The sequence below is a fragment of the Ruditapes philippinarum genome, unplaced genomic scaffold, assembly GCF_026571515.1.
Source record: "Ruditapes philippinarum isolate M1 unplaced genomic scaffold, ASM2657151v2 ctg1491_1_1_1_1, whole genome shotgun sequence".
In the NCBI taxonomy this organism is placed as follows: domain Eukaryota; kingdom Metazoa; phylum Mollusca; class Bivalvia; order Venerida; family Veneridae; genus Ruditapes; species Ruditapes philippinarum.
Genome location: NW_026855724.1, coordinates 134,500 through 160,895, shown reverse-complemented (window position 1 = coordinate 160,895; position 26,396 = coordinate 134,500). Strand labels below are relative to the sequence as shown.

Below are 26,396 nucleotides of genomic sequence, written 5' to 3'. Positions count from 1 at the left end.
TATTTAATTAGTGGAAAATCTCGCATGAATTTGAGGGTGATCGAAAATTCTCTATTTAGCGAGTAATGCCCCTTGTCTATATTTATATACATATTATAAGGTTATGACTAAAATCTCATTTTAAGGTCACTATCAAGCAGTATATACCATCCAAACACTGTGTGGGCCCCCTGTGGAGGAAATCATTAAATACATGAGATTAAGTAACATAGTAAGTGATATTGTAGGATATTTCTTAAAGACTCACAGTTAACAAGGTAAATGCCTACATGTTTAACAATTTCATGAACTCTGCAACGAATTATACAAGCTAAGAAATGACAATCTGTGATTTCTTACAGTACTTATTGTCAGCGCGTCACGTTTTTAGTGGTTACGTCACGTGTATTACGATTACGTCACATGTCTAAATATAGAACGTCAAACAGTGATTTTATAGCATAATAACACACACTTTCGGTTTTTCTATGTTCAATAGGGAAAATTGCGAGTCGTGTTAGAATTTTTATTTGAACATTGTTTTAAAGAATGAAGTTATCTATCTATTTTTAAAATTGAATAAAAGTATGATTGTATAATTTTCAAACAGCACCAGAAAAGAGCTCTTATAAAAATGTTCGTTTTCTGAAAAACGGCCTAAACATTTTTTGTTATGAAAGTATTGTGAAAAATAAGTACATTGTATCGTCATAATTGATGTTTGCTGCAGATTCAGTAATTGATTTAATCATGGTTATTAATGTGCATCTATTTAATTGTTCAATTGTGATAGTTTTCACATTTTTTCTATCAGTCGGTCCTGTTTGAAACTGCTTTTAAGTGGGTAAGGCTAGATTGTAATTACTATATCCAGTTGTTTTTATTTAAAACACATTCTCTGTGTTGCTTTTTATACAATTATATTGAGTAAACTGTTTCACCACTACATATGTCAGTATCTTTTCATGTTCTTTTGAATGAACGTACATGTTTTTGAGAGAATAGACATAAAGGTATTGGAAATGGTAGTATCAGGTACCTGGTAGTAAAAAAAGAAATAAAAATGAAAACACATAAGTTTTGCCTTTTATTTTATAACTTGATTTAAATAAAACTTCAACAGCATCGCACTGGCTATAAAATGACTGTTTATAGTGTTTTCATTTAGTGTCACTTTATTCCCGAAATTTATTTGACACTTCTGGGACTCTCCTGGCACAAGCTGCAAATCTTTGAACTTTTGGGCTGTATCAGCATTCAGTGAAATTGTCGTGCTGATCTACCACTTGAAACCCTTGAAACACATTTGTTACGATCTGAAATAGATGAAATGACATTTAATATAAATATTTTATTTTATCAACACAGAATAACCATGTACTAATGTTAATATACGTACCTAGAATAACTAACAAAAAAGAAGTTGAATATAACTTCTGAGTAAATGAAAAATAAAATGGGGGAAAATTCATCCATTTTCAAAAAGACATAGCATCAAAATTACTCGGCTGAAAATTATAAATAATATCATAAACCATTTACTATGATGTAGTGACTAACTTTTCAGCTTTAATTTATATTTTAAAGGTCTTTAAATACCTCTGATGCTTCGGCCAAAATAGGTCGTGAATTTAATTTTGCACCACAAAAATTTACCATTTTCCTTCAAATTCCACGCCACAAAAACAATAGAACAGATAATAAGGGAGTGTTAAAAGTACCTTCATGACATACTTGAATTTATTTTAAACCGATTTGTGCAAGTTTAGTCAGTTTTCTTCGAGTGGTTTAAGCCTGATGTCTCTGCAGATTTTATACGTGTTCACTCGTTTCAAACAAACATTCCGCCATTTTGTAAATCTCATTCATCCAGAGTGGAATATTTCCAACCCGATTTACGCCATTGAAAGCGTGATCTAGTAAAAATTTACATACATAACAAAGTAACAAGACTAACCTGTCATTATTTTTTTAGTATTTTGTGCAGATGCCCATAAATTAGCGCTTAATTAACATACTTTTTCATGAACTGAAATTGTTGCCTTCCGCCATCAATTAATGTTTTTTGTAGCATGAGCGCATGCGCGTAAATGGCACGACACCAATCACAGTCTAAAATCTAGTTGCGGATACCGTTAATATACGTACCTGAGTCTATTGAGGAACAGAATTTAGTTTTGAGTTTATTAGTCCCCTATCAGTTTAACCGGAGGGGACTTTAGGTTTACCCTCTGTCCGTCCGTCTGTCTGTCCGTCCGTCTGTCTGTCAGTCCATCAGTCCGTCCACAAAACTGGATCCCGCGATAACGCAAAAAGTACTGAAAATATTTTTATGAAACTTGATATATGGATAGATGGCAGTATGGAGATTATGCACGTCTTTTTTTTTCTTCCTATGTTGAAAATTCTGGTTGCTATGGCAACAAATAATGGCAGTATGGAGATTATGCACGTCTTTTTTTTTTTTTCTTCCTATGTTGAAAATTCTGGTTGCTATGGCAACAAATAGTCTGAAAATATGGCAAATTTAACACATAAACTGGCTCCAGTGATAACTCAAAAAGTACTGAAAATATTTTTATGAAACTTGAAATATGGGTAGATGGTAGTCTGGAGATTATGCACATCTTTTTCTTTTCTTCCTATGTTGAAAATTCTGGTTGCTATGGCAACAAATAGCCTGAATTTCAAGATTTCTGATTTAAATTTTTCAGCATTTCACTATAAGTTCTTTATTTCTTAAGGTGTTTACTTCAAACTTTAAATATAAGTTTCTGGCCATCAACCACATCATATGTGACAAGGTTTACAACTCTAGCACAAAAATTATCACTATTACCTCCCTTGAACTTAGAATTTTTATGAAAAAAAATGTTGTCTTTTTTAAATAACTTCTTTATTTCCTAATGTATCTACTTCAAACTTCATATATATGTTTTTTATTATCACTCAACATTTTTGAGAAGGTTAAATACTCTAGCAAGACTATTTCCAGAATTATCCCCCTTTGAACTTAGATTTTTTTTTAGAAATTGGTATTTTTCACTCAAACTTCTTCATTCCTTATAGGATTTACTTTAAAATCCCACATCATAATTATATGACAAGGTTGTCTAAACATAATTTCCTTACTAGGCAGGGAAACTTAACACATTACTGTGATATAGACAAACTTAGAACTCAAAAGATTTAAGTTCATTCATGTCATTCATCCACTGGTAAAATTGAATTGCCAATGGGCCATCAAAATGTTGATGGGGTTCTAACCGGTAGGGGACTTATGGATTGCTTGCAATACTATGATAATTGCTTGTTGCTGTATGATAAAGGGTTTAAGTTCAAATGTGAAGTAATATCACATTTGCAAAGCATTAAAAAGCTGATAAAAAATTTTCTATTTTAAAACTTATAGTGTGGTATGAATTTTTAAGAGATTTCATTTAGTCAGATTTTTATAGGCAGGTTAAACTGTTTGTTCAATGTTAAAGAGTTTTATTTATTTTTGTTTTTTGGAAAGTTGTTGGTTCTGCTCAGGTGTCTGCTTGTGGCTGAAGTAATGCACAAAGGACACTGAAGATCTCATTCCACCAGTAAAGCTGAAGAGTTGCGATATGTCCATGACAGTGTTGGTGTAACTAAAAATCCAACATACAAACAATTATTTTGAATGACTAACATTTAGGAAGAGAAATGTTTGAATGAGTACTTCATGAATATCTGTAATCAACTGATCAGTTGTTACTCTTACTTGTATTCATATATCAATGTTGAAATGCCATATTCAAAGTTTAGAACTGTTTATGTTTTGTAGGATTCAAATCAGAAGTCAATTCTACATTTCTTCTCACCAAAGCATATAGCAATGAAAAGAAAGCTGAAAGAGTCTTCGGAACCCATAAATGACGAATCAGGTCAAAGAGTCATTACTAGCATCGAGGATAACTATTCATCAGATGAATGCAGTGTTGAAGAATCTTGTCATACACCAGCAAGTAAACGGTTAAAGATTGACTCTCGTTTGAAAAGTTCTAGTACAGATAAGAAATCAGTTACAAAAGAAAAAAGACAAGAACACATAATTGTATTAGACAGTGATGGCGAGGATGACTTTGTTGATACTTCATCAAAGAAAAAATCTTTAAGTAGCTCTAAAAAAGTTAAAGGTAAAATCGTAAAACGTTCATCAATCTCCCCTAAATGTAATTTAGATGTTATGTTTGACAAAGTCCGTAATAAGAGTGAAAATGTTACAGAAAGTGATGAATTTACATCTAGAGGTGGCTCAAAAGGTAGTGATGATACTGGTAAAGTTTCTGAAGATAAAAGATTTAACAGCAAAGACTGGAGCTGTAGTCAATGCACTTATCTAAATCATAAAGCTTTGTCTTACTGTGAAATGTGTGAAACACCAAAGAAAAGTAAACCTCTCCCTAAAAAATGCCAGCCCAAGTCTGTTGTGAAAAAATCACCAAAAAATGATACTGATTCAGAATTTGATATATGCAGTCATTCAACAAGTGTGTCAAACAATATGCAAGATATTGATGATGAAGAGGATACTGTTAACATAGATGATACACTTGATTTTGATCCTGGTACTGAAAATGATTTTACAGCTGGAGACTCAACCGATCTTATTGACATTGAGAAGGTTCAGCAAGCAAATCCGAGGTCAAAACAAGTAAATGAAAAAGACAAAGATTGTCAACAACAAAAAATGGTTGAAAATGAGGATCATGTTGTAAATGAAGATGATTTTGAAAATGTCAGGAAAGTAGATATGACTAACACTGGAATTGAAAACAGTTTAGAAACAGGGGGTGTGGCTAATGAGTCAAATATATCAAATGGTAAATTTGTTGTTTCTCAGTCTAAATATTTCAGTAAAGATGGATTAACTGATGTAGATCATTTACAGTCAGAGAAAAAAGAAATAGTCATTAACAATACTTTGAACTTTAACACAATCAAACAGATTGATGTGCAACAAAATAATCAATGTGCCAAAATTACATGCAATACAGATACTACAAAATTGACTAAAGATAAAAACACCACCCCCACTTCTGGTAAAACATACAAATTTAAATCTATAAGAAAAGGGACAAATCCAACAAACAGCCCTGGAGCTTATAATCCATTTGGAGCTCAAGTAAATAATGTTGAGTCCAGGAATAACACTCCAGTTAGAATAAATTGTGCCAATGATATTGCAAACTGCAACAGAGACACAATAGGTAGTGAAGTAGAAAAGAAAGATGTAAGTGTATCAAATACACTAGATAACAGTGCACATGTGTCTAATAGTGTACGAAATCCTGATTTAGCTAATGATTTCTCTAACAAAGGACAAAATGTGAACAGTTTAGACACTGGTAATGATCATTCATTTAGTTCATCAGAACTGGATGAGATTTTAGCTTCTGAAACTGATCATGTTACTAAGAGAACTGATGAAGTTACCAAGGAGGAGAAAAGAATTGTGAATCTTGATACAATCCCTGTCTACACCATGTTGAAGTATCAGTGTAGTAAATATACAGACAGGGTGTATCTCCTGACACAGGTGAGTGTTTTTTGTATTTGTAAATGTTTTAATTTTATGTTCCGAAACATTTTTTGGGACAATGTAAGTATTAATTTATTGTGTAACTTAGTATGTCAGGTACTAGAGTATAATAGATTGTGTCAGATATACTTCTTTACACAAAATGAATATTTAGTAATATTTGATAATGCTATTTAAGTCCAGACCAAGTGGTAATGTGAACATCTTATCATGTTAAAAATAAAATATTTTGGGCTGTCATGGCCAACTGATTAAGGTTTCTGAATTCAAATCACTTACCCTTCACCTCTTTCAGTTCTACTCTGAGGTCATTTTGCCTGAAATATTGAGCTAATGGAAACCTAAAGTCTTCCTTTACTAGTAAAGCTGAAAAATTTCCAGTGTTTGTGTGACGTCTAACAAAAGACATGTTTTGTAACAAGCAATATAAAGCAACATGTATTTCAAAAAAGAAATTGCTCTTGTGTATTGTAAGGAATTGTCAATTTGCTAACATATAAAAACCCTTTTAGAATGCACCAGGTAGAACCCCACATCGATACAATTAATTTGAAATTTTGTGCATAATTTTTCTGCTTGTATGCATCATATTTTTAAAATATCTCACAAAAAATGTCAATCAAATAATGACAAAATATGGGAATCATAGTTATTGAATGAGTGAGTAATGACCCCTTCAAATAACATGTACAAATGTAGTATGAAAATTACATTTTGATAATTTCATGATAGCATGTAAAGATTTTGTCTATATTCAATCATCACAGGAGGAGGAAGCACTGAATGTTAATTTCATACCATCAGATGTCCAGTTTGGCAATGATGATGGCCTACCTGATTTACTCCTTCATCCTGATAATTTACGTCTAGTGCAGAGATTTGTTAGAGAATGGCAAAGGTAAGGCATAGTGTCAGTTTATGTCTGGTGTAGAGATTTGTCAGAAAATGGTAAAGGTAAGGTATAGTGGCAGTTTATGCCTGGTGTAGAGATTTGTCAGAAAATGATAAAGGAGGTATAGTGGCAGTTTATGTCTAGTGCAGAGGTTTGTCAGAGAATGGCAAAGGTAGGGCAAAGAAGCAGATTATATCTGGTATAGAAATTTGTCAGAAAATGGTAAAGGTAAGGTATAGTGACAGTTAATGTCTAGTGCAGAAGTTTGTCAGAGAATGGCAAAGGTAAGGCACAGAGGCAGTTTATGTCTGGTGTAGAGATTTGTCAGAAAATGGTAAAGGAAAGGCATAGTGGCAGTTTATGTCTGGTGTAGAGATTTGTCAGAGAATGGCAAAGGTAAGGCAAACTGATAGTTTATGTCTGTTGTAGAGATTTGTCAGAAAATGGTAAAGGTTGGGTATAGTGACAGTTTATGTCTAGTGCAGAGGTTTGTCAGAGAATGGCAAAGGTAAGGCACAGTGGCAGTTTATGTCTGGTGTAGAGATTTGTCAGAAAATGGTAAAGGTAAGGTATAGTGTCAGTTTATGTCTGGTGTAGAGATTTGTCAGAAAATGGTAAAGGTAAGGCATAGTGGCAGTTTATGTCTGGTGTAGAGATTTGTCAGAGAATGGCAAAGGTAAGGCAAACTGATAGTTTATGTCTGTTGTAGAGATTTGTCAGAAAATGGTAAAGGTTGGGTATAGTGACAGTTTATGTCTAGTGCAGAGGTTTGTCAGAGAATGGCAAAGGTAAGGCATAGTGACAGTTTATGTCTGGTGCAGAGGTTTTCTAATGGTGTGCAAGTCTTAAATGTGTATGTATTTACAGATAATTGATCTGTTTTGTTCATTTATTAATTTTCAACATATATAATTTTTGGGTTGTTGTAAGACGTCTTTTATGATTTTATCTCAGTGTTGATATATTTACTGTTCCTATTATATCTTTATCAGTTGTTCCAATTTTATTACAACTTGTTTAGTTCTGAATATCTGTACTTCTGCTAAAATAGCTGGACCAAACTGAACAAGTGTTAAATGGTCATCTACATGTATATTTTCATTACTGGATTATTTCTATGCCAGAATTGATTTACTGATTTCAGTTTAACAGAAACAAAGAGGAGGCTGATAATTAAGTCAGGGCAGCCATTTATCAGTCCAATACAACAGTATGAGAAACTGAAAAGTTGTAAAACTGTCAATACACAAAGACATAGAACTAAGGTAAAAAAAATCATGAAAGATATTGGCTTTTTAATTTTACAATTTGAAGAATATGGAGAACTTTTGTGCTCTACTAGGTGTTTGTGTCTGTCACACTTCGGTAAAGGTTAATGTGCAAGTTGGTATCTCCAAAAGTACAACATTGATTCTGACAAAATTATGGCCCTTTTTGAACTTAGAAATTTACATTATCCAGGCTCTTGTTTTACTATCAAGCGCTGAGAATATTTGATGGTGTTGGACAGCTCTTGTTATATGTGAGATATGCTCTATATTACTCATCAGTATAACTTAGTTTACTGTTTGTACATTACATTATATATCATCACACTATATCTTTCACTGTTTATCTCTCACTGAATGTCACTCACTTTATAGAATGCACTGTATATCACTCACTGTTGTTATTGTTTATCATTCAGTGTTTATCATACAATATATATCATTCATTATATAAGATAATTGTTTATTATCATGGTATATCACTCAGATTGGCTTCCTATTTTTTATCAAGTGTTACAAGGTAATTGGAAAATTTGTTGCCTTTTGTACAGTAATAATTTTTACATGCATTTATGAAAAGAAAAACAAGTATATTTTTGCTTGACATTTCATGTTAAATTTTAATGTTAAATGTAGCAAAATAATATGTACAGTCTGTTTTGAATCATAAGATATAGCTGTCTGACAGGATTATCTACTGTTTACACAGGTGCTAGAAAAACCTGTTTTACAACCTCTGTGTAAGATGCTTTAAATGACATCATTCCCATGCTCCTTTTATGAATGAATTGCTTTCTCAGAATGACATCATTTGGACGTTATTAATTAAGTTGTAAATTCATACGCTTCTGTAAGTGGCAAATGAAAAAATCAGTTTTCTGAAATATGATTTCTATGGAATATGCAAAAAAAAGAATTCTAACACTATCGGATTTTTTTCTATATAAACAAAGAAGGCCCAAAGCGTGCATTATTCTTCAACAATGCTCTCGCCGTTCTTATTACCTCCCTGTGTATTTTCACATTGAGGGTGCCATTTTGTTTAAAAAATCTGATAAATAAAAACATTTTTTGTCGAATTTTGTTGTGAAAGCTATCTAGAATGAAAGAAAATGGTCTAACTAAGAAAATGAATCCGAACACCAATATCTTTAATTCAGTCGTTAACGCTGTACAGACGTTTAAAGTGTTGTTTACGTGATGTCACAATGTAGCGCCAAACAGCACGTGCAAAACAATCAAATCAAGTACGCTATTTAAATGTCGCAAACGAGTTAAGTTTTACATTTATTTCACTTTTAATAATTTGTATTTCGCTTGAAAAATTATAAAGTGAAATAAAATAAACAAACAAAGTTTTTACAACGTTTTCAAAATTCGTTATTCTCAAAATGTTTCTACACACGGTAGATTTAACGACAGTTTTTTTCAATCCACTGGAACAGCCTTTAAAGAACGTTTCTATGGGAAACTCTCAGGTGAAAACAAATTTAACCACCAAACATAAAGTCCAACTTTATAATAATAATTCTAATTTTTCTTGACGTGTTAGAATGGAAATAGATATTAATTCTTTGTGCATCATTGTATAATAATGCACGTTTTTCGTTCAAAAGCTATGTAAATAATCACTCAGGCCTATCGGTCTTCGTGATTATATTACTACGCATTTGAACTCAAACCATGCATTATTCTACAACAATGCACTCAGAATTGATATCTTTTTCCTAATCAAACATCGGCTGCCATAACAGACAGGAATATCTATATCTCGGGTAACTGTTAAGCTGGAAACTCGGCAGAGCTTCGTTAACGTCCTGAACAGTTACCCACGAGCTAGATATTCTGGTCTGAACTGGTGTCCAGTGTAAGATCCTTATAGTATTACATAACCCTTTTACTGCTTAATTTGTACTATGTACTTGCCAGGCTTCGTCAATATATTTTTGAAGGTTCAAAACCAGGTTTTAATAAAGCAGTCAACAGAATAGAATCTGATCAGCTAATATGATTCCTGGCTTGACTCTGTATTGAAGGCATAGTCAAAATCAACTTTGATCTTTTTATTCAAAGGATAAAATGCAACAAAAACTTTTTTGGCACCAAAAAAAACATTTTTCATCCCTTTCATATGTTGTTTTATGTGTTGTTTTATATGTTGTTTTATAGATTGATGCTAGTAAAGCTGCTCATGAGAAGGCGAAGGATATAAATGGTAGTGTTAGAATACTGTCTAAACATGCTGGTGTTCATAGTGACAACAGTGGAGAAGCAGGTGTATCACAGGTAATAATAACAATAAAAAAACAACAGTATTTTCATAGTTTGAAATGTTAGTTTAACAGTATAGGCATATATATTAGGTTATTCTACAGAGGTGCCTGAAATAATACACTTAGGAGTGTTCCTCCTTAAGTAAAGGTGTGAAATGTCCACATGACCTAACTATGTCTGTGCGATTATAAACCTAGGCAAAAAAAAACCTAATAAAAAGTGCTGGTTTCTCCATCAAACTATCCTGTTTTACAAGTTATTATCAACTTCTCTCCATAAATAATTTGTAACAATTAACTGAAGTTTGTACAACAAATAATTTCATCACAAAGCAGGTTTGGACTAAAGTATAATCCCTACATTGATGTTATACAGTTATACATGTAATATTTTTAGGTATTATATTATTGTAGCAGTTACATCTTTTCATAGGTACCAGATATAAGTGGAATATATTCACTATTTTATTCACAGGTACCAGATAAAGTTTATTTATGTTATACTTACTATTTTCAATTTAATTTGATTCATCATGTTAAGTAATTTAGATTTATTGTTGTATAATTTAGGCTGTCAGTGAAGATGGTACACCTTTGTGCCTTCAATGTTTCAAACCATACACTAACCCTCTCATCACCAAGACTACAATACATGATGAAAACAATGCCTGGAATACACGGTTTTGCTCTCAGAAATGTTCTCAGGAATATTGGGTATGTTCAATTTTTTGTTTGGTCCTTTTTTTCTGTCACACTTTCTGATCATGTCTTACAGCACCCTCATTTATTGACTGAAACGTTAGATATTTGAGCCGCGTCATGACAAAACCAACATAGTGCGTTTGCGACCAGCTTGGATCCAGACCAGCCTGCACATCCGCGCAGTCTGATCAGGATCCATGCTGTTCGCTTACAGACACTATAACAAGTAGAGAAACTGATAGCGAAGAGCATGGATCCTGATCAGACTGCACGATTGAGCAGGCTGGTCTGGATCCATGCTGGTCGCAAACCCATTACATTGGTTATGTCATGATGCGGCTCATTTAATATATACTGTGAATTCATCTGATTTGGTGATTGGTAATTTGAATGAATTGAAGTAAATTTTCTTCTTTTTACTATTTTGAAATTTCAGTAATTTATCAATTTCAGCTATGCTTTTCTCTAAACAGCCCTGACAATGTCAGAATTGTCAACAATAATAAAATTGAGGTACAACATGGGGAAAATCTTAAAAAGTAGTCTCATCATTGAAAAGTGTGAAATTATATTTTGATAATTTTCACTGTGAAATTATCAAAGATAATTTTCACGGAAAAATCATTAATCCACTGAAAAGCATAAAATGAAGGTTATTAATTTTTATGACTGTCTGTAAGGCATATTTGGGTTAGATGAGAATTTGACAAAAAAATAAAATAAGTTAAAAGTTACGAGTACAAAAGGTAATGTAAGACTAATGGTGAGCACTGGATGTTTAGAAATCATAGATAACCAGCTCTCTCCGGTCCACATGTTAGTGATATTTACTAATGCCTTATATATAGTGGTTACTACCTTTTATGACAATCTATAAGGCATACATGATATGGATGAGAATTTTACTAAGATAAAATAAGTTACAAGCTGAAACATATCTATGAATAAAATAATAAATTACAAAAACAGAATATTACAACCAACTTAAAGTTTTGTTAATTGTTTATCAGGTTGATTAATTATTCATGGTTAATTTTCTTGTCTCATTTAATAAGTTTAATGTCATATAAAATACATGTATACATATTTTTAGTATACATGGAAAACCAATATTGTCAAAATCAAAGATGTGTTACTCTACATATTAAAATTGTGTATTTAATTCAGCAGTTACTTCCCCTTAAAGATAGACTATACTCAATTTCATATTTGAAAATATTTATAATTGCTACACGGTCTCTTTGTAAATATAAAATAAACATATTTAAACTTCACATAAAGTAGATATGTTGTGTTTTAGATTCTACACACTATAGGTGGTTACAATATGAATATAATTACAGTGTCGTTAAAAAAACTGGCAGTTTTTTTAAGAAAAGGCCAATTATACTTGACCTGTAATAGGGCACACAGCTTCCAATTGATAATTTATTCATTCTTTTGTTCAAATTGGACATATTCGGTAAAATTACATAGATTTCAATAAATTTCTGTGATAAAAATATTTTACACAAGGATGAGCATAGTATATCTTTAAGTCGTTTTTTTTCTAAATAAGCAACAAGGTACATGTATATAGAATTACGGTATATGTGAATGAAAGAAAAATAATGTGTCCAACAAGAATAAATGGGCATATATTTCGTATTATTATAGCTGTGGCTTAACATATGTTTTAATTACAAACTGTTTTGGAACTGATGATGTCAATAGCAAAATAAACAGTTAAGTTAGTATTTTGTAGATAAAAATGAATATAAAATATATATAGACAAAATTTTAATAGATTTAAACATACTAAAATAGGTTAAACATTATCAGAAAATTTAACATTTAACTAAACTTTTAACTAACCTTTACCCTGTTGGGAACAACTGAATTTTTGTTAAACAAGATTAGTCCAATCATGGTCTGCACTGTTCATATGTTTATTATTTTGAAAATTTCTCTTAAAAAGACAGAACATTTGTCCAGATTAAAAAAAGGATTAATCTATATAAGATATTTATCAATTAGGGCTTACAGTGATATGATAGGTATATGCCAATATGATATTGATTATGTCAATTTGAACACCAAAAATAGTCTGACTTGACCATCTGTGGCTGTTTGAGCTGTACAGTTTTTCCAGTCTTTATACAATGTATAACTGCTGTTTAATTTGTTAAGTGTGGTGACTTTATATCATTTGTCACATGATTGTTGGTTTCCATTCTTTCACTAATAGAGTTGCCAGTAAATAAAGGGAAGCTGACATAGGGTTCCTTAAGCATTACCTCAAAATTTAGTAAATAAACTAAGCAGTGTTAATGTGAATAAATAGAGGATATTGAATGAGTGTAGTTTAATACTAAATTTATTGAACGAGTTGAATAAAATCATATTATGCAAGCCTCTGGCGAGCATAATATTGTTTTATTCAACGAGTTTAATAAATTTAGTATTGAATCTACACGAATATAATATTCTATTTATCACATATATAAAATAAGAACAGTAAACTGTTAAAATGAGTAATTTTTTTCAGACACTGAAAATGAGTCAGTTTTCAATGACACGCCTATAAAGGCAAATATTACATGCCTTGAACAATTTCAAATTTACAGCATTAAAAGTCTGTTAAACAAATTCGGCAATGACAAAGTCTTTTATACATTTATTATAAAAATGTAAATGAACAATAAAAATTTCCTGAATACAAAAGGTAATGTAAGACTAATGGTGAGCACTGGATGTTTAGAAATCATAGTTAACCAGCTCTCTCCGGTCCACATGCTAATGATATTTACTAATGCCTTATATATAGTGGTTATCACCTTTTATGACTATCTATATGGATAAAAATTTGACTGAAATAAAGTACATTAAGTTACAAAGCTGAAACATATCTATGAATGAAATAATAAATAACAAAAACCGGAAATAGAAACATACTTTAAGTTTTGTTAATTGTTTTTTTTATTTTTTATTTATTATTCATGAAAATTTTTTCCTTGTTTCATTTAATTTGTTTATTTATAAATAAGATGTGTCATTATCTGATATTTTTAGTAAACAGGGAAACCAAGTGTCAAATTCAAAGATGAGTAACTCTGTATATTCATTTAATGAATTGATTTTAGTAGTTGCTTCCCTTCAATTAAAGATCTTTTTGGAATGAACAAAAGATGTGTGAAAATCACTACATTACACCCACATCCAGATACAACAACTGCTGGAACTAAAAGTGATTAGCTTTTGTCACCAGTATAATGGCCGGCCTGTATGAAGGTCCAGTCCCAAAACTGCTTATAGTAGAATTTTGAAAATGGACTGCATTAAATTCAAAGAAGGGCGAATATATCACACAAATTCATGGTTTAAGGGTTAAAACTTACTTAAATTGAATTCAAATATCTCAGAAAATTGTGTTAGTGCTATTTGCGATGTACTAAAACTATTATTATACCTACAGAATATAGTCCTGGCTGGTTTGCATACTAATAAGTCTTACTAGATACCATACTGATGTTTGAATCTTCCCATCTTACCAACTTTTATTGTGTTTTTTATTTTATGAAGGTCACTAATTGAATATCACTTGTAATTCATTGTAGTTGGAATTCAGCCATTTATTTATAAATCCTTTCATATAGGAAAAATATCTAAAGCTAACAAATGGAAGATAGATTATTCTACATGAGTGCCCACTAATGTAAAAGAAGTGAACTTCTACTGAATGTGAAAATTCATCAAATGACCATAACAGTGTCAGTAGAAATCTTACAAAGGTCTTCGAGGACCGAAACTTGTAGATACTTAAAAAACATCTTGATGTTTGACATTAATTTTGTCCTCTCCTTCTATTTTATTTTCTGTAATTGAGATTCAAGAAATTAAGAATTCATGGTCAGTTCTCACGTACACTGTGAGCCGGGCAAGTCCATGAAACAAGTTTAGCAAGGTGAGTTTTTATATGTGAAAAGAAGTATGTAAAAAAAATGTCATAAATACAAAATGAAAAGTGTAAATGAAAAAAAAATCAAGAATACAAAAGGTAATGTAAGACTAATGGTGAGCACTGGATGTTTAGAAATCATAGATAACCAGCTCTCTCTCCGGTCCACATGTTAATGTTGTTTTTTAAACCCTTATATATAGTGGTTACTACCTTTTATGACAATCTGTAAGTTAGATGAGAATTTGACTGAAATAAAGTAATTTACATTTAGCCTTAAACAAATTTAGCAACAAAAGAAATTTAAAGCAGAGATAATACATGTCTTATTTATTGTTGACTTCAGCATTGCTTTTTGTATTATTTATTATTAAGTATTCATGGAATTATTTTTTCTTGTTTTAATTAATTAGTTTAATGTATATAAATAGACAACAATACATATTTATAGTTCAAATTTATATTGGAAACCAATATTTTTAAAGTTTCAAAGATGTGTAACTCTGTATATTTAAATTGTGAATTAAATTTCAGTAGTTATTTCCCTTGAAACAAATATATAATCTTTAATTGTCCAAACATCTAAGAAATGTGACACATATTTGGGTGAAAATTGACTTAAACATTATTTTACTACCCCAATTTGACAGTTTGCACCAGTAGGGGACAAGTATTGTTGATGTTCAACAGTTTTAATTGTGCCCAAAATTAATCAATATTAATTTCTATTTTATATTTAATAGAAACACAAAATAACCTAGTGTACGCATATAATGATATAGGTTTAAACCTGCTAAATAAACCATGCTATATGTTGAAGTCTGGTCAGATTATATTTTAGCAGCTCAATTGCAGTAGTCAATGGAGCTGGTAAAGTACATGAAGTCATTTACAGTGTGTTTGAAATAAAACCCCACCCCACCCACAGTCTTATATTGTGATAATTGAAAATAAAACAGATATACATTTTTTTTTCATCATAATAATTATGTTGACATTTGAGGTATACAAATGTAATTCTTCCTTGCCAAGAAGCTACAAAGTTAACAAAAGGATGGTAGGAGGTTTTAATCAGGTGACTTCTTACTACTTGAAGGCTCATACATTCACAGCAATATCAGTTTTTGTTGTGTTTTTTTTGTGTTTTTTTTATATGAAATAAAATAAGTGTTACAGAGTTATGTAACTTTTGATAATGCAAAATAATTGAAGATAAGAAAAAACACATGCTAAACATGATATTAAAGTACATTTATGTTTAGTCATTCATTCAAATGATTGCAGACTGATTTCAGAATGGTATTGATGTGTTATGTACAGAATTCAGTGACTTTCACTTCTTGAAATGTGTATCAGTATTTTGACATCCATCTGAAATACTAAATTTCAGTAGGGGGTTTTAAATTAAGGAATTCCAAGACAAAGGACTGTTATTTAAAATGAGAAATAGGTTCATTATATAAATTTAACTTTTAAAATAATGAGTAAATTTTTTGTTGCTATCTTCACCTTTTGTAATGGAACAATGTTTTTTATATAAGGAAGGGACTTTGAATATTAAAATGCAAAGGGAGTCTGAGGGCTTGGAATTAACAATAATGACCTTTGAAATGTCAAGCATCATTTCAGTATACCTCAGCTCTGTTTTATATTTTGATCTTGCTATCCTAGAATATGATCAAATCACTGCAGGACACAGCATGATACAAATTTAAGAATATATGTAACAGTTTAAAAAAAATCATTATTTCATAAAAAATAAAAGGTAATGTAAGACTAATGGTGAGCACTGGATGTTTAGAAATTATAGATAACCAGCTCTCTCCGGTCCACATGTTAATGATGTTAACTAATGCCTTATATATAGTGGTTACTACCTTTTATGACTATCTATTAGGCATACCTGATATGGATGAAAATTTGACTGAAATAAAATTATTTAGATATTAAAACTTCCCCAACAATCAAAAATGTAAGAAAGAATAATACAAAGTTACTACTGAATTTCCGTTATGGAAATTTTCTAGTATGTTATTTACTATTCATGGTGGTTTTTTTTTCTTGTCTCATTTAATTATTGCAAACTCAATGAAAATGCATAAGTATGGAAAACCGATATAATATTTCTCACTGCCAAATTAAAACAAAATGGAAAACCACAATGATTTCAAATTTAAGATGTGTAACTCTGTATACATTGTATTTTGATTTGTGAACTGATTTCTAGGTAGTTGCTTCCCCTTAATTTTAAATGAAAAAAATTGCAATTATTTTATTTATTTATTTTTTACAAAAATGGGAAACTTTAAAGTATAATTATTAGGAGTATTTTTTGTGTTGTACTAAAACCATCAGTGGGCAATAGTTCATTTATAAATTTACTTTGAACTCAGACTTATATTTAGACAAAATAATTAAAATTTCTGTTGCATGTTGAGACAGTTAATCTAACTCTTAAGTATGTGTCTACCATTACAAATTAGTGGTAATGGGCTGTGGCTATATTAATACAATGTCTTGACAACTACGAGCAGTGATCTAGTGGTTACACTGTATGACAACAAATTCAGGGGTGACGAGTTTGATACCCCATTACTCCAGCTAAAGTTAAAAAAAGTCTTTTAAATAACATTTGACCTGTGTCACGACAAAACCAACATAGTGCGTTTGCGACCAGCATTGATCCAGACCATCCTGCGCATCCGCGCAGTCTGATCAGGATCCATGCTGTTCGCTTACAAACTCTAATACAAGTAGCAAAAACTGATAGCGAACAGCATGGATCCTGATCAGACTGCGCGGATGCGCAGGCTGGTCTGGATCCATGCTGGTCACAAACACACTATGTTGGTTTTGTCGTGACGCGGCTCATAATTTATTATATGTTAAAGAATCAGTTTGTCCTGGTTTAGGGTAAATTGCTGTGATCTGGAACTCAGCAAATATGAGTTTTTCCAAGCTAATTCCCACGATACAAACTTTTACCATTGGTAAAATGGCTTCACAGTGCACTACCATTCACAATGAATAAGTCAACCTGTTGCACTTATGTTTGAAGCTCAGTGGCTGTAAAAGTTTTGTTTGTAGCCCAAGATTAGCTGGAAAAACTCAAAATATTCTTAATTTTAGAGTAAGACTGTTCTATATCCATTGCACTAGATTGAAAAAATGATATAACTAACAGTCCTCTAGAGTGAGTGACCCATAAAATTATATATTGGTAGATCTCTGGGGGCGATTTTAAATAAACATATATCACACATACACACAGCACAGTTTATCATATCTTTCCTTTATCGTACCTCACAGGTCAAAAGATAAAGATGTGGTAGAGAATCAAAATGTTCACAATTATTGATGTAAACAAGTGAAATTAAAATAAAGACACTTCTATTGATTGTCAATATTCATGTATATGAAATTGTTGAATTTATCACTTGACAAGTGCTCTGTGTGTAGATAATAGACTTTGTGTTATATAAATCAATTATTTATACATTGTATTATGTATAGTCCTGCTATTGTATGAATCAATTGCAGAAGTAACACTTTTCTGTGTCAATTTAATTAATTCTTTGAAAACCCCAACTTAAGTGAATGGAATGGCCCATCTTTGATTTTGGAGCAGTCCATTATAAGTTAATGGGGTTCTGTATCAAGATAAAAAAAACCTTAGCAACTGATGAGATAATCTGAACTGACAACTTTACAGAGATGTTCAGGACAGGCCTGTTACTGTAGAAACCAGTGCTGGCAGAGGAATAAAAACTATGTAGATATGATGTATTATATGCCAACCTTAGAGTAAAGGAAATTGATCAAAATACAAAATATAATTTATATTAGGACAAACTTTAGTACTAACTGTTGTTACAGTAATAATAAGACTGTAGTCAAACAAGTATAAAATATGTCTTACCATACATACGCAGTTATAAGACGCAGTTTTTGTCATGAATATTTTGACAAAAAGTTATAAGTGCGTCTTATAAGTGCAGCCTACTGAGTGGTGTCTGAAGAAATTATGCACCTGGTGAATTTTAGATCATAGATGGTCATACCCAGTCACTAGCAATCACTCACCATCTACGCTCGGTGATGCATATATGTATGAAAAAGGACAAATTTTATCATCTGATTTAACTAGGCAGCATAGTAGAATGTGATAGCAGGACAGTGCTTTACTCTTACCCTGCTGGCAGCAATGTGACCAGTGCCACCAAGATCAGCTGGCACATCAATGCTGTGGCAGCAAATTATTGCCGGTATCCTTAGATCACTAGTGTTAACCACTCAGCCATGCTTAAATTTAATATTGTATTGTATTAGCATGGTTATAATTGTTGATGAACTCTTACCGCTGGGTCGGGTGGGGGCTGCGTTCATTGAACGCCGCCTTTCCTTGATGATCTTGTTTATCATATTTTCTTACCCTGCTATATACCGGTATCTTAAATTGACTTGTTCATCTTTAAAGGAACTCCACTGAGGTATATAAGCCTAAAAACATAAAAATTTAATTTTTCACATAGATTAGCATGAGCACTTAAACAGAAATATAAATAAATTATAATTAAGGAATACATTGAAAATCATATGTTTGTGCTATTGACTGAAAAGCGTTTAAACGCTTTTCAATTTTGGGTCATTTTTCACTATTTTAATAATTATTCTGGAAAAACAGAGCGAACTTATGATCTGAAATTTTGTACATAGGTTATTAGTATAGGTCTACATCAGATGGAGTAATAATCCCAAAAAATTATTTCCAGTCCTGTCATGTCAAAAAACCTCAGTGGAGTCCACTAGACCATTCAACATTTTAGGGAAGTTTTACAACATGTAATGACTGAATAGCAAACAGTGCAGATCATGATGAGATGGTATGGACTGATCTTGGTCAGCACTGGTCAAATGGGTAGAATCAGTTTAAGCAAGCTGGTTATTAAAGAGTTAATAAAATTATGAACAAAATTGGTTTTATTCATAGTTTCAAAATCATGAAATCGGGAGCTATTGACTAAATTAACAACTAAATTTACATGTTCATTACATTCTTTTGTCTTTACTGATCATTACATTACCTAACCGTGTAATTGACTGACTGGCTATTACATTACTTTCTAGAACATTATAATTATTTTGTCTTTACTGATCATTACATTACCTAACCATGTAATTGACCAATTGGCTATAACATTACTTTCTGGAACCAATTTATTCATTATATTATTTAACTATGTAATTGAGTGGTTTGTACCAGTACTTTACACCATCATAATTATTACATATTTAAAATTTTGGGAAAATGGAAATCCCCTTGTATTATGAAAAGTTACGTGAAATATATGTATTTTCATGTATATTTATAATATAAACTTTCGGGGGTTTTATAAAAGAAAAAGAAAATTTTTTTGGTGACCTTAGTGCAAAAAAGGTTAAAAATCCTTTTAAAAATTTATAAAAGTTCCCCTTTTCTGCATTTAAAAGATGGCAATTGTTTGTATTTTTAAAGGGTGAGAACAATGACTACATGAGGGACCGTGTGTTTGAAGCTGAACATGGTGTATGTCAAATGTGCAAGTTTGATGCCCACTCTCTCTTCAGAAAGATAAGGTAAATATACTAATATTTGTCATCATGCAACATTCTCAATGAAGAATTTATAAAGTGGTCTTAGAAATGAGTTGACTAAATTGATTCAGATTTATTGGTTTGAACATACAGTACATTGTAATTACCTTTTATTATTAGCTCGACTATTCGATAAGAATAAGTAGAGCTATTGTAGTCACCCGAGCGTCTGCGTTGGTGTCCGCGTCGGCGTAACCACTTATGTTAAAGTTTTTGTAATAGTTCAAATATTTTCAAAGTCCATTGACATATGGCTTTGAAACTTGGCACACTTTTTCACCATCATGACCCCAACCTGTAGACAGGAGGAGGTAACTGTATCAAGCATTTTGACAGAATTATGCCCCTTTTTCGACTTAGAATTTACGTTAAAGTTTTTGTAATAGTTCAAATATTTTCAAAGTCCATTGACATATGGCTTTGAAACTTTGCACACTTGTTCACCATCATGACCCCAACCTGTAGACAGGAGGAGGTAACTGTATCAAGCATTTTGACAGAATTATGCCCCTTTTTCGACTTAGAATTTACGTTAAAGTTTTTGTAATAGTTCAAATATTTTCAAAGTCCATTGACATATGGCTTTGAAACTTGGCACACTTGTTCACCATCATGACCCCAACCTGTAGACAGGAGGAGGTAACTGTATCAAGCATTTTGACAGAATTATGCCCCTTTTTCGACTTAGAATTTACGTTAAAGTTTTTGTAATAGTTCAAATATTTTCAAAGTCCATTGACATATGGCTTTGAAACTTTGAACACTTGTTCACCATCATGACCCCAACCTGTAAACAGGAGGAGGTAACTGTATCAAGCATTTTGACAGAATTATGCTCCTTTTTCGACTTAGAATTTACGTTAAAGTTTTTGTAATAGTTCAAATATTTTCAAAGTCCATTGACATATGGCTTTGAAACTTTGAACACTTGTTCACCATCATGACCCCAACCTGTAAACAGGAGGAGGTAACTGTATCAAGCATTTTGACAGAATTATGCTCCTTTTTCGACTTAGAATTTACGTTAAAGTTTTTGTAATAGTTCAAATATTTTCAAAGTCCATTGACATATGGCTTTGAAACTTTGCACACTTGTTCACCATCATTACCCCAACCTGTAAACAGGAGGAGGTAATTGTATCAAGCATTTTTTCTTACTATCAAGCACTAAGAATAGTCGAGCGTTGCTGTCCTACCGACAGCTCTTGTTGATAAATACTATGATTACTTTTTTCAACTTTTAATAATTGCATAAGATTTCATGTTAAATTGTTTTGACTAGTCTACCTTTACTGCATTGGTATAGGCCTACTGTTAAATATTTACAATTTAAAATTTGTTTGTCAAAAAGAACAACTTGCGATGCTTTCAGTCTAGGATGTCATGTTAGTAATTTTCTTATATCTGTTATTGCTTATCCTAAATTAAAGTGTTATATGTTCTAAATAGTGTTAATATAATGATGTCCTAAATTGTCAAATGAATATCCGAAACGGTGTTCACAGTAGTTATAAATTCATTATGAAGTGTCCTAGATGTTATTGCTTATGTCCTAATGGCATATTTGCCTTCATATAGGGTATAAATTCATGTCCAAAATGATCTTGTTGTCCTCTTAAAGGTGTTAATGTATGTCCTTATTCAGCTACTATATATATATATACAATATTATATTACTAATCTGAAATGTTTAACATACTTCTTAAAAATTTCACCAGCTACCCTACCTTACCTTGGGAATCATCTTACAAGTGTTAATAGTTTTAGATCATATTAATGAAATATTTTATATAAATTATTCATCTTATTTATTAGTCCCCTACCGGTTTACCGGAGGGGACTTTAGGTTTACCCTCCGTCCGTCTGTCTGTCTGTCTGTCCGTCTGTCCGTCCGTCAGTCCGTCCGTCCACAAAACTGGATCCCGCAATAACGCAAAAAGTACTGAAAATATTTTTATGAAACTTGGTATATGGATAGATGGCAGTATGGAGATTATGCACGTCTTTTTCTTTCCTTCCTATGTTGCAAATTCTGGTTGCTATGGCAACAAATAGACTGAAAATATGACAAATTTTACACAAAAACTGGATCCCGCGATAACGCAAAAAGTACTGAAAATATTTTTATGAAACTTGATATATGGATAGATGGCAGTATGGAGATTATGCATGTCTTTTTCTTTTCTTCCTATGTTGAAAATTCTGGTTGCTATGGCAACAAATAGACTGAAAATATGGCAAATTTTACACATAACCTGGATCCAGTGATAACACAAAAAGTACTGAAAATATGTTTATGAAACTTGACATATGGGTAGATGGCAGTATGGAAATTATGCACATCCTTTTCTTATCTTTCTATGTTGAAAATTCTGGTTGCTATGGCAACAAATAGACTGAATTTCAAGATTTCTTATTCTAGTTTTTAAGTTTTTTCACTATAAGTTCTTTATTTCTTAAGGTATTTTCTTCAAACTTTAAATATAAGTTGCTTGTCATCAACCACATCATATGTGTTAAGGTTTACAACTCTAGTACAAAATTTATCAGAATTACCTCCCTTGAACTTAAAATTTTCATGAAAAAACCATTGTTTTTTTTAATAACTTCTTTTTCTGAATGTATCTACTTCATATAAATGTTTCTTATTGTCACTCAACATTTGTGAGTGTTCAATACTCTAGCAAGACTATTTCCAGAATTATACCCCTTTTGAACTTAGACTTTTTTTTGAGAAATTGGTAATTTTTACTCCAACTTCTTCAATCATGATAGGATTTTAAAAATGTTATATTTTGATAACAGGGATGTTTAAAAAATAACTTTAGAGTGTCCTTCAGTCCGTCTGTCTGTACATAAAAACTGTTTCCTGCGATCACTTTTAAAGAACTTTTCAACAAATTTACTTAAAATAGGAACCTAAGTGAATGGCCCTTCAGAATGTTGCTTTGGCTCTTACCGGTAGGGGACTTATGGATTGCTTGCAATACTATGATAATTGCTTGTTATTCTAGAGATACTGTTGACCAAAGAAAGAGAGCTGAGTTTATAACTAGTAGCAAATTCAACAGTTTGACGGTCAAGATCAAAGAACAGATGGTCAGAAAGCCAACTGCTGGACAGGTAAACAGTGTTTATTGAGATCTTTTTGATGAATCCAAAACTCTGGTTATTAGATTGATGAATATGGGCAGTTGGCTGCCTGGGACTTAACCATTTCCTCTCTCCACACAAGTTTTTCCAAAATTTCACATCAAGTGTTAAATAAAAGAACAATTTAATTCCTGATACTTTTTTTGATTGGGTTTTATGTCACAATTTCTGATACAATGACTTGTGTTTGCTACAGGTATACTGCCAAGCCGACAAGACTTTCCTGTTAACAGCATAATTTGAGTATTTCGATATCATTTAAGTTATTATTTGATGCTTCCCAATTCAAAACAGAGTCAATCTTATTTCATAACTTGGGCATGGTGAAAGTGTAAAACATGGCCGACTACTTTTTGTTAGCTCACCAGAGCCGAAGGCTCAGGGTGAGCTATTAGTATCAAAGGGGGATGCTCCGGCGTCCGTCGTCATGCGTCAACAATCGTCTTCTTCTCTGAAACTACTGGACAGATTTACTTCAAATTTGGTCTGTGGCATCCTTGTGACAGTCACACTTGAATTTGCTCATGTCATTCCAATTGGCCCCTTTTAGGGGTCAGCAGAGCTAAAAATAGAAAAACCTTTAAACATCTTCTTCTACAGAACTAATGGATGGATGATCACCAAACTTTGTCTGTAGCATTCTTGGGTAGTGTTTTATCAAGTTTGCTCATATAAATTTGATTGGCCCCTTTTATGGGTCTCTAGGGCTAAAAATAGAAAAACTTTTAAACATCTTCTTCTACAGAACTACTGGATGGATGATCACCAAACTTTGTCTGTAGCATTCTTGGGTAGTGTTTTATTAAGTTTGCTCATATAAATTTGATTGGCCCCTTTTGGGGGCTGCAAAAGCTAAAAATAGAAAAACCTTTAAACATTTATTTCTACAGAACTAATTGATGGATTATTACCAAACTTTGTCTGTAGCATTCTTAGGTAGTATTTTATCAAGTTTGCTCATATTAATTTGATTGGCCCCTTTTAGGGGTCTCTAGGGCTAAAAATAGAAAAACCTTTAAACATCTTCTTCTACAGAACTACTGGATTGATGATCACCAAACTTTGTCTGTAGCATTCTTGGGTAGTGTTTTATTAAGTTTGCTCATATTAATTTGATTGGCCCCTTTTAGGGGCCGCTAAAGCTAAAAATAGAAATACCGTTAAATGTCTATTTCTAGAGAACTAATTGATTGATGATCACCAAACTTTGTCTGTAGCATTCTTGGGTAGTCTTTTATCACGTTTGCTAATATTATATTGATTGGCCCCTTTTAGGGGTCTCTAGGGCTAAAAATAGAAAAACTTTTATACATCTTCTCTTACAGAACTAATTGATGGATGATCTCCAAACTTTGTCTGTAGCATTCTCGGGTTGTGTTTTATCAATTTTGCTCATATTAATTTGATTGGCCTCTTTTAGGGGCCGCTAAAGCTAAAAATAGAAATACCTTTAAATGTCTATTTCTAGAGAACTAATTGGTGGATGATCACCAAACTTTGTCTGTAGCATTCTTAGGTAGTCTTTTATCAAGGAGTCAATCTTATTTCATAAATTTGGCTTGGTGAAAGTGTAAGACATGGACTACTTTTTGTTAGCTCACCAGAGCCGAAGGCTCAGGGTGAGCTATTAGTATCAAAGGGGGATGCTCCGGCGTCTGTCGTCATGCATCAACAATCGTCTTCTTCTCTGAAACTACTGGACAGATTTACTTCAAATTTGGTCTGTGGCATCCTTGTGACAGTCACACTTGAATTTGCTCATGTCATTCCAATTGGCCCCTTTTAGGGGTCAGCAGAGCTAAAAATAGAAAAAACCTTTAAACATCTTCTTCTACAGAACTAATGGATGGATGATCACCAAACTTTGTCTGTAGCATTCTTGGGTAGTGTTTTATCAAGTTTGCTCATATAAATTTGATTGGCCCCTTTTATGGGTCTCTAGGGCTAAAAATAGAAAAACCTTTAAACATCTTCTTCTACAGAACTACTGGATGGATGATTACCAAACTTTGTCTGTAGCATTCTTGGGTAGTGTTTTATCAAGTTTGCTCATATAAATTTGATTGGCCCCTTTTGGGGGCTGCAAAAGCTAAAAATAGAAAAACCTTTAAACATTTATTTCTACAGAACTAATTGATGGATTATTACCAAACTTTGTCTGTAGCATTAATTTGATTGGCCCCTTTTAGGGGCCGCTAAAGCTAAAAATAGAAATACCGTTAAATGTCTATTTCTAGAGAACTAATTGATTGATGATCACCAAACTTTGTCTGTAGCATTCTTGGGTAGTCTTTTATCAAGTTTGCTAATATTATTTTGATTGGCCCCTTTTAGGGGTCTCTAGGGCTAAAAATAGAAAAACCTTTATACATCTTCTCTTACAGAACTAATTGATGGATGATCTCCAAACTTTGTCTGTAGCATTCTCGGGTTGTGTTTTATCAATTTTGCTCATATTAATTTGATTGGCCTCTTTTAGGGGCCGCTAAAGCTAAAAATAGAAATACCTTTAAATGTCTATTTCTAGAGAACTAATTGATGGATGATCACCAAACTTTGTCTGTAGCATTCTTAGGTAGTCTTTTATCAAGTTCGATAATATTATTTTGATTAGCCCCTTTTAGGGGCCGCTTGAACTAAAAATAGAAATACCTTTAAATGTCTATTTCTAGAGAACTAATTGATGGATGATCACCAAATTTTGTCTGAAGCATTGTTGGGTAGTCTTTTATCAAGTATGCTCATATTATTTTGATTGGCCCCTTTTAGGGGCCGCTAAAATTAAAAATAGATATACATTTAAACGTCTATTGCTACAGAACTAATTGATGGATGATCACCAAACTTTGTCTGTAGCATTCTCGGGTAGTCTTTTATTAAGTTTGCTCATATTAATTTGATTAGCCCCTTTTAGGGGCTGCTAGTATTAAAAATAGAAAAATCTTTAAACATCTTTTCCTACAGAACTAATTAATAGATGATCACCAAA

At 32.1% G+C, this 26,396-nt stretch overlaps 1 protein-coding gene across 1 annotated transcript in view; it reads left to right on the top strand.

The window, feature by feature from the left end:
• The window catches only part of LOC132744226 (DNA annealing helicase and endonuclease ZRANB3-like), a 59,224-nt gene that overhangs the window by 30,061 nt on the left and 2,767 nt on the right, over positions 1 to 26,396 (top strand). Inside the window, exons 12-19 of the mRNA XM_060732862.1 lie at positions 3,791 to 5,545; positions 6,316 to 6,446; positions 7,585 to 7,705; positions 9,878 to 9,994; positions 10,552 to 10,695; positions 17,750 to 17,758; positions 20,142 to 20,236; positions 23,269 to 23,377. Of these exons, the coding sequence (XP_060588845.1) occupies positions 3,791 to 5,545; positions 6,316 to 6,446; positions 7,585 to 7,705; positions 9,878 to 9,994; positions 10,552 to 10,695; positions 17,750 to 17,758; positions 20,142 to 20,236; positions 23,269 to 23,377 (2,481 nt within the window). The remainder of the gene's footprint in view (positions 1 to 3,790; positions 5,546 to 6,315; positions 6,447 to 7,584; positions 7,706 to 9,877; positions 9,995 to 10,551; positions 10,696 to 17,749; positions 17,759 to 20,141; positions 20,237 to 23,268; positions 23,378 to 26,396) is intronic.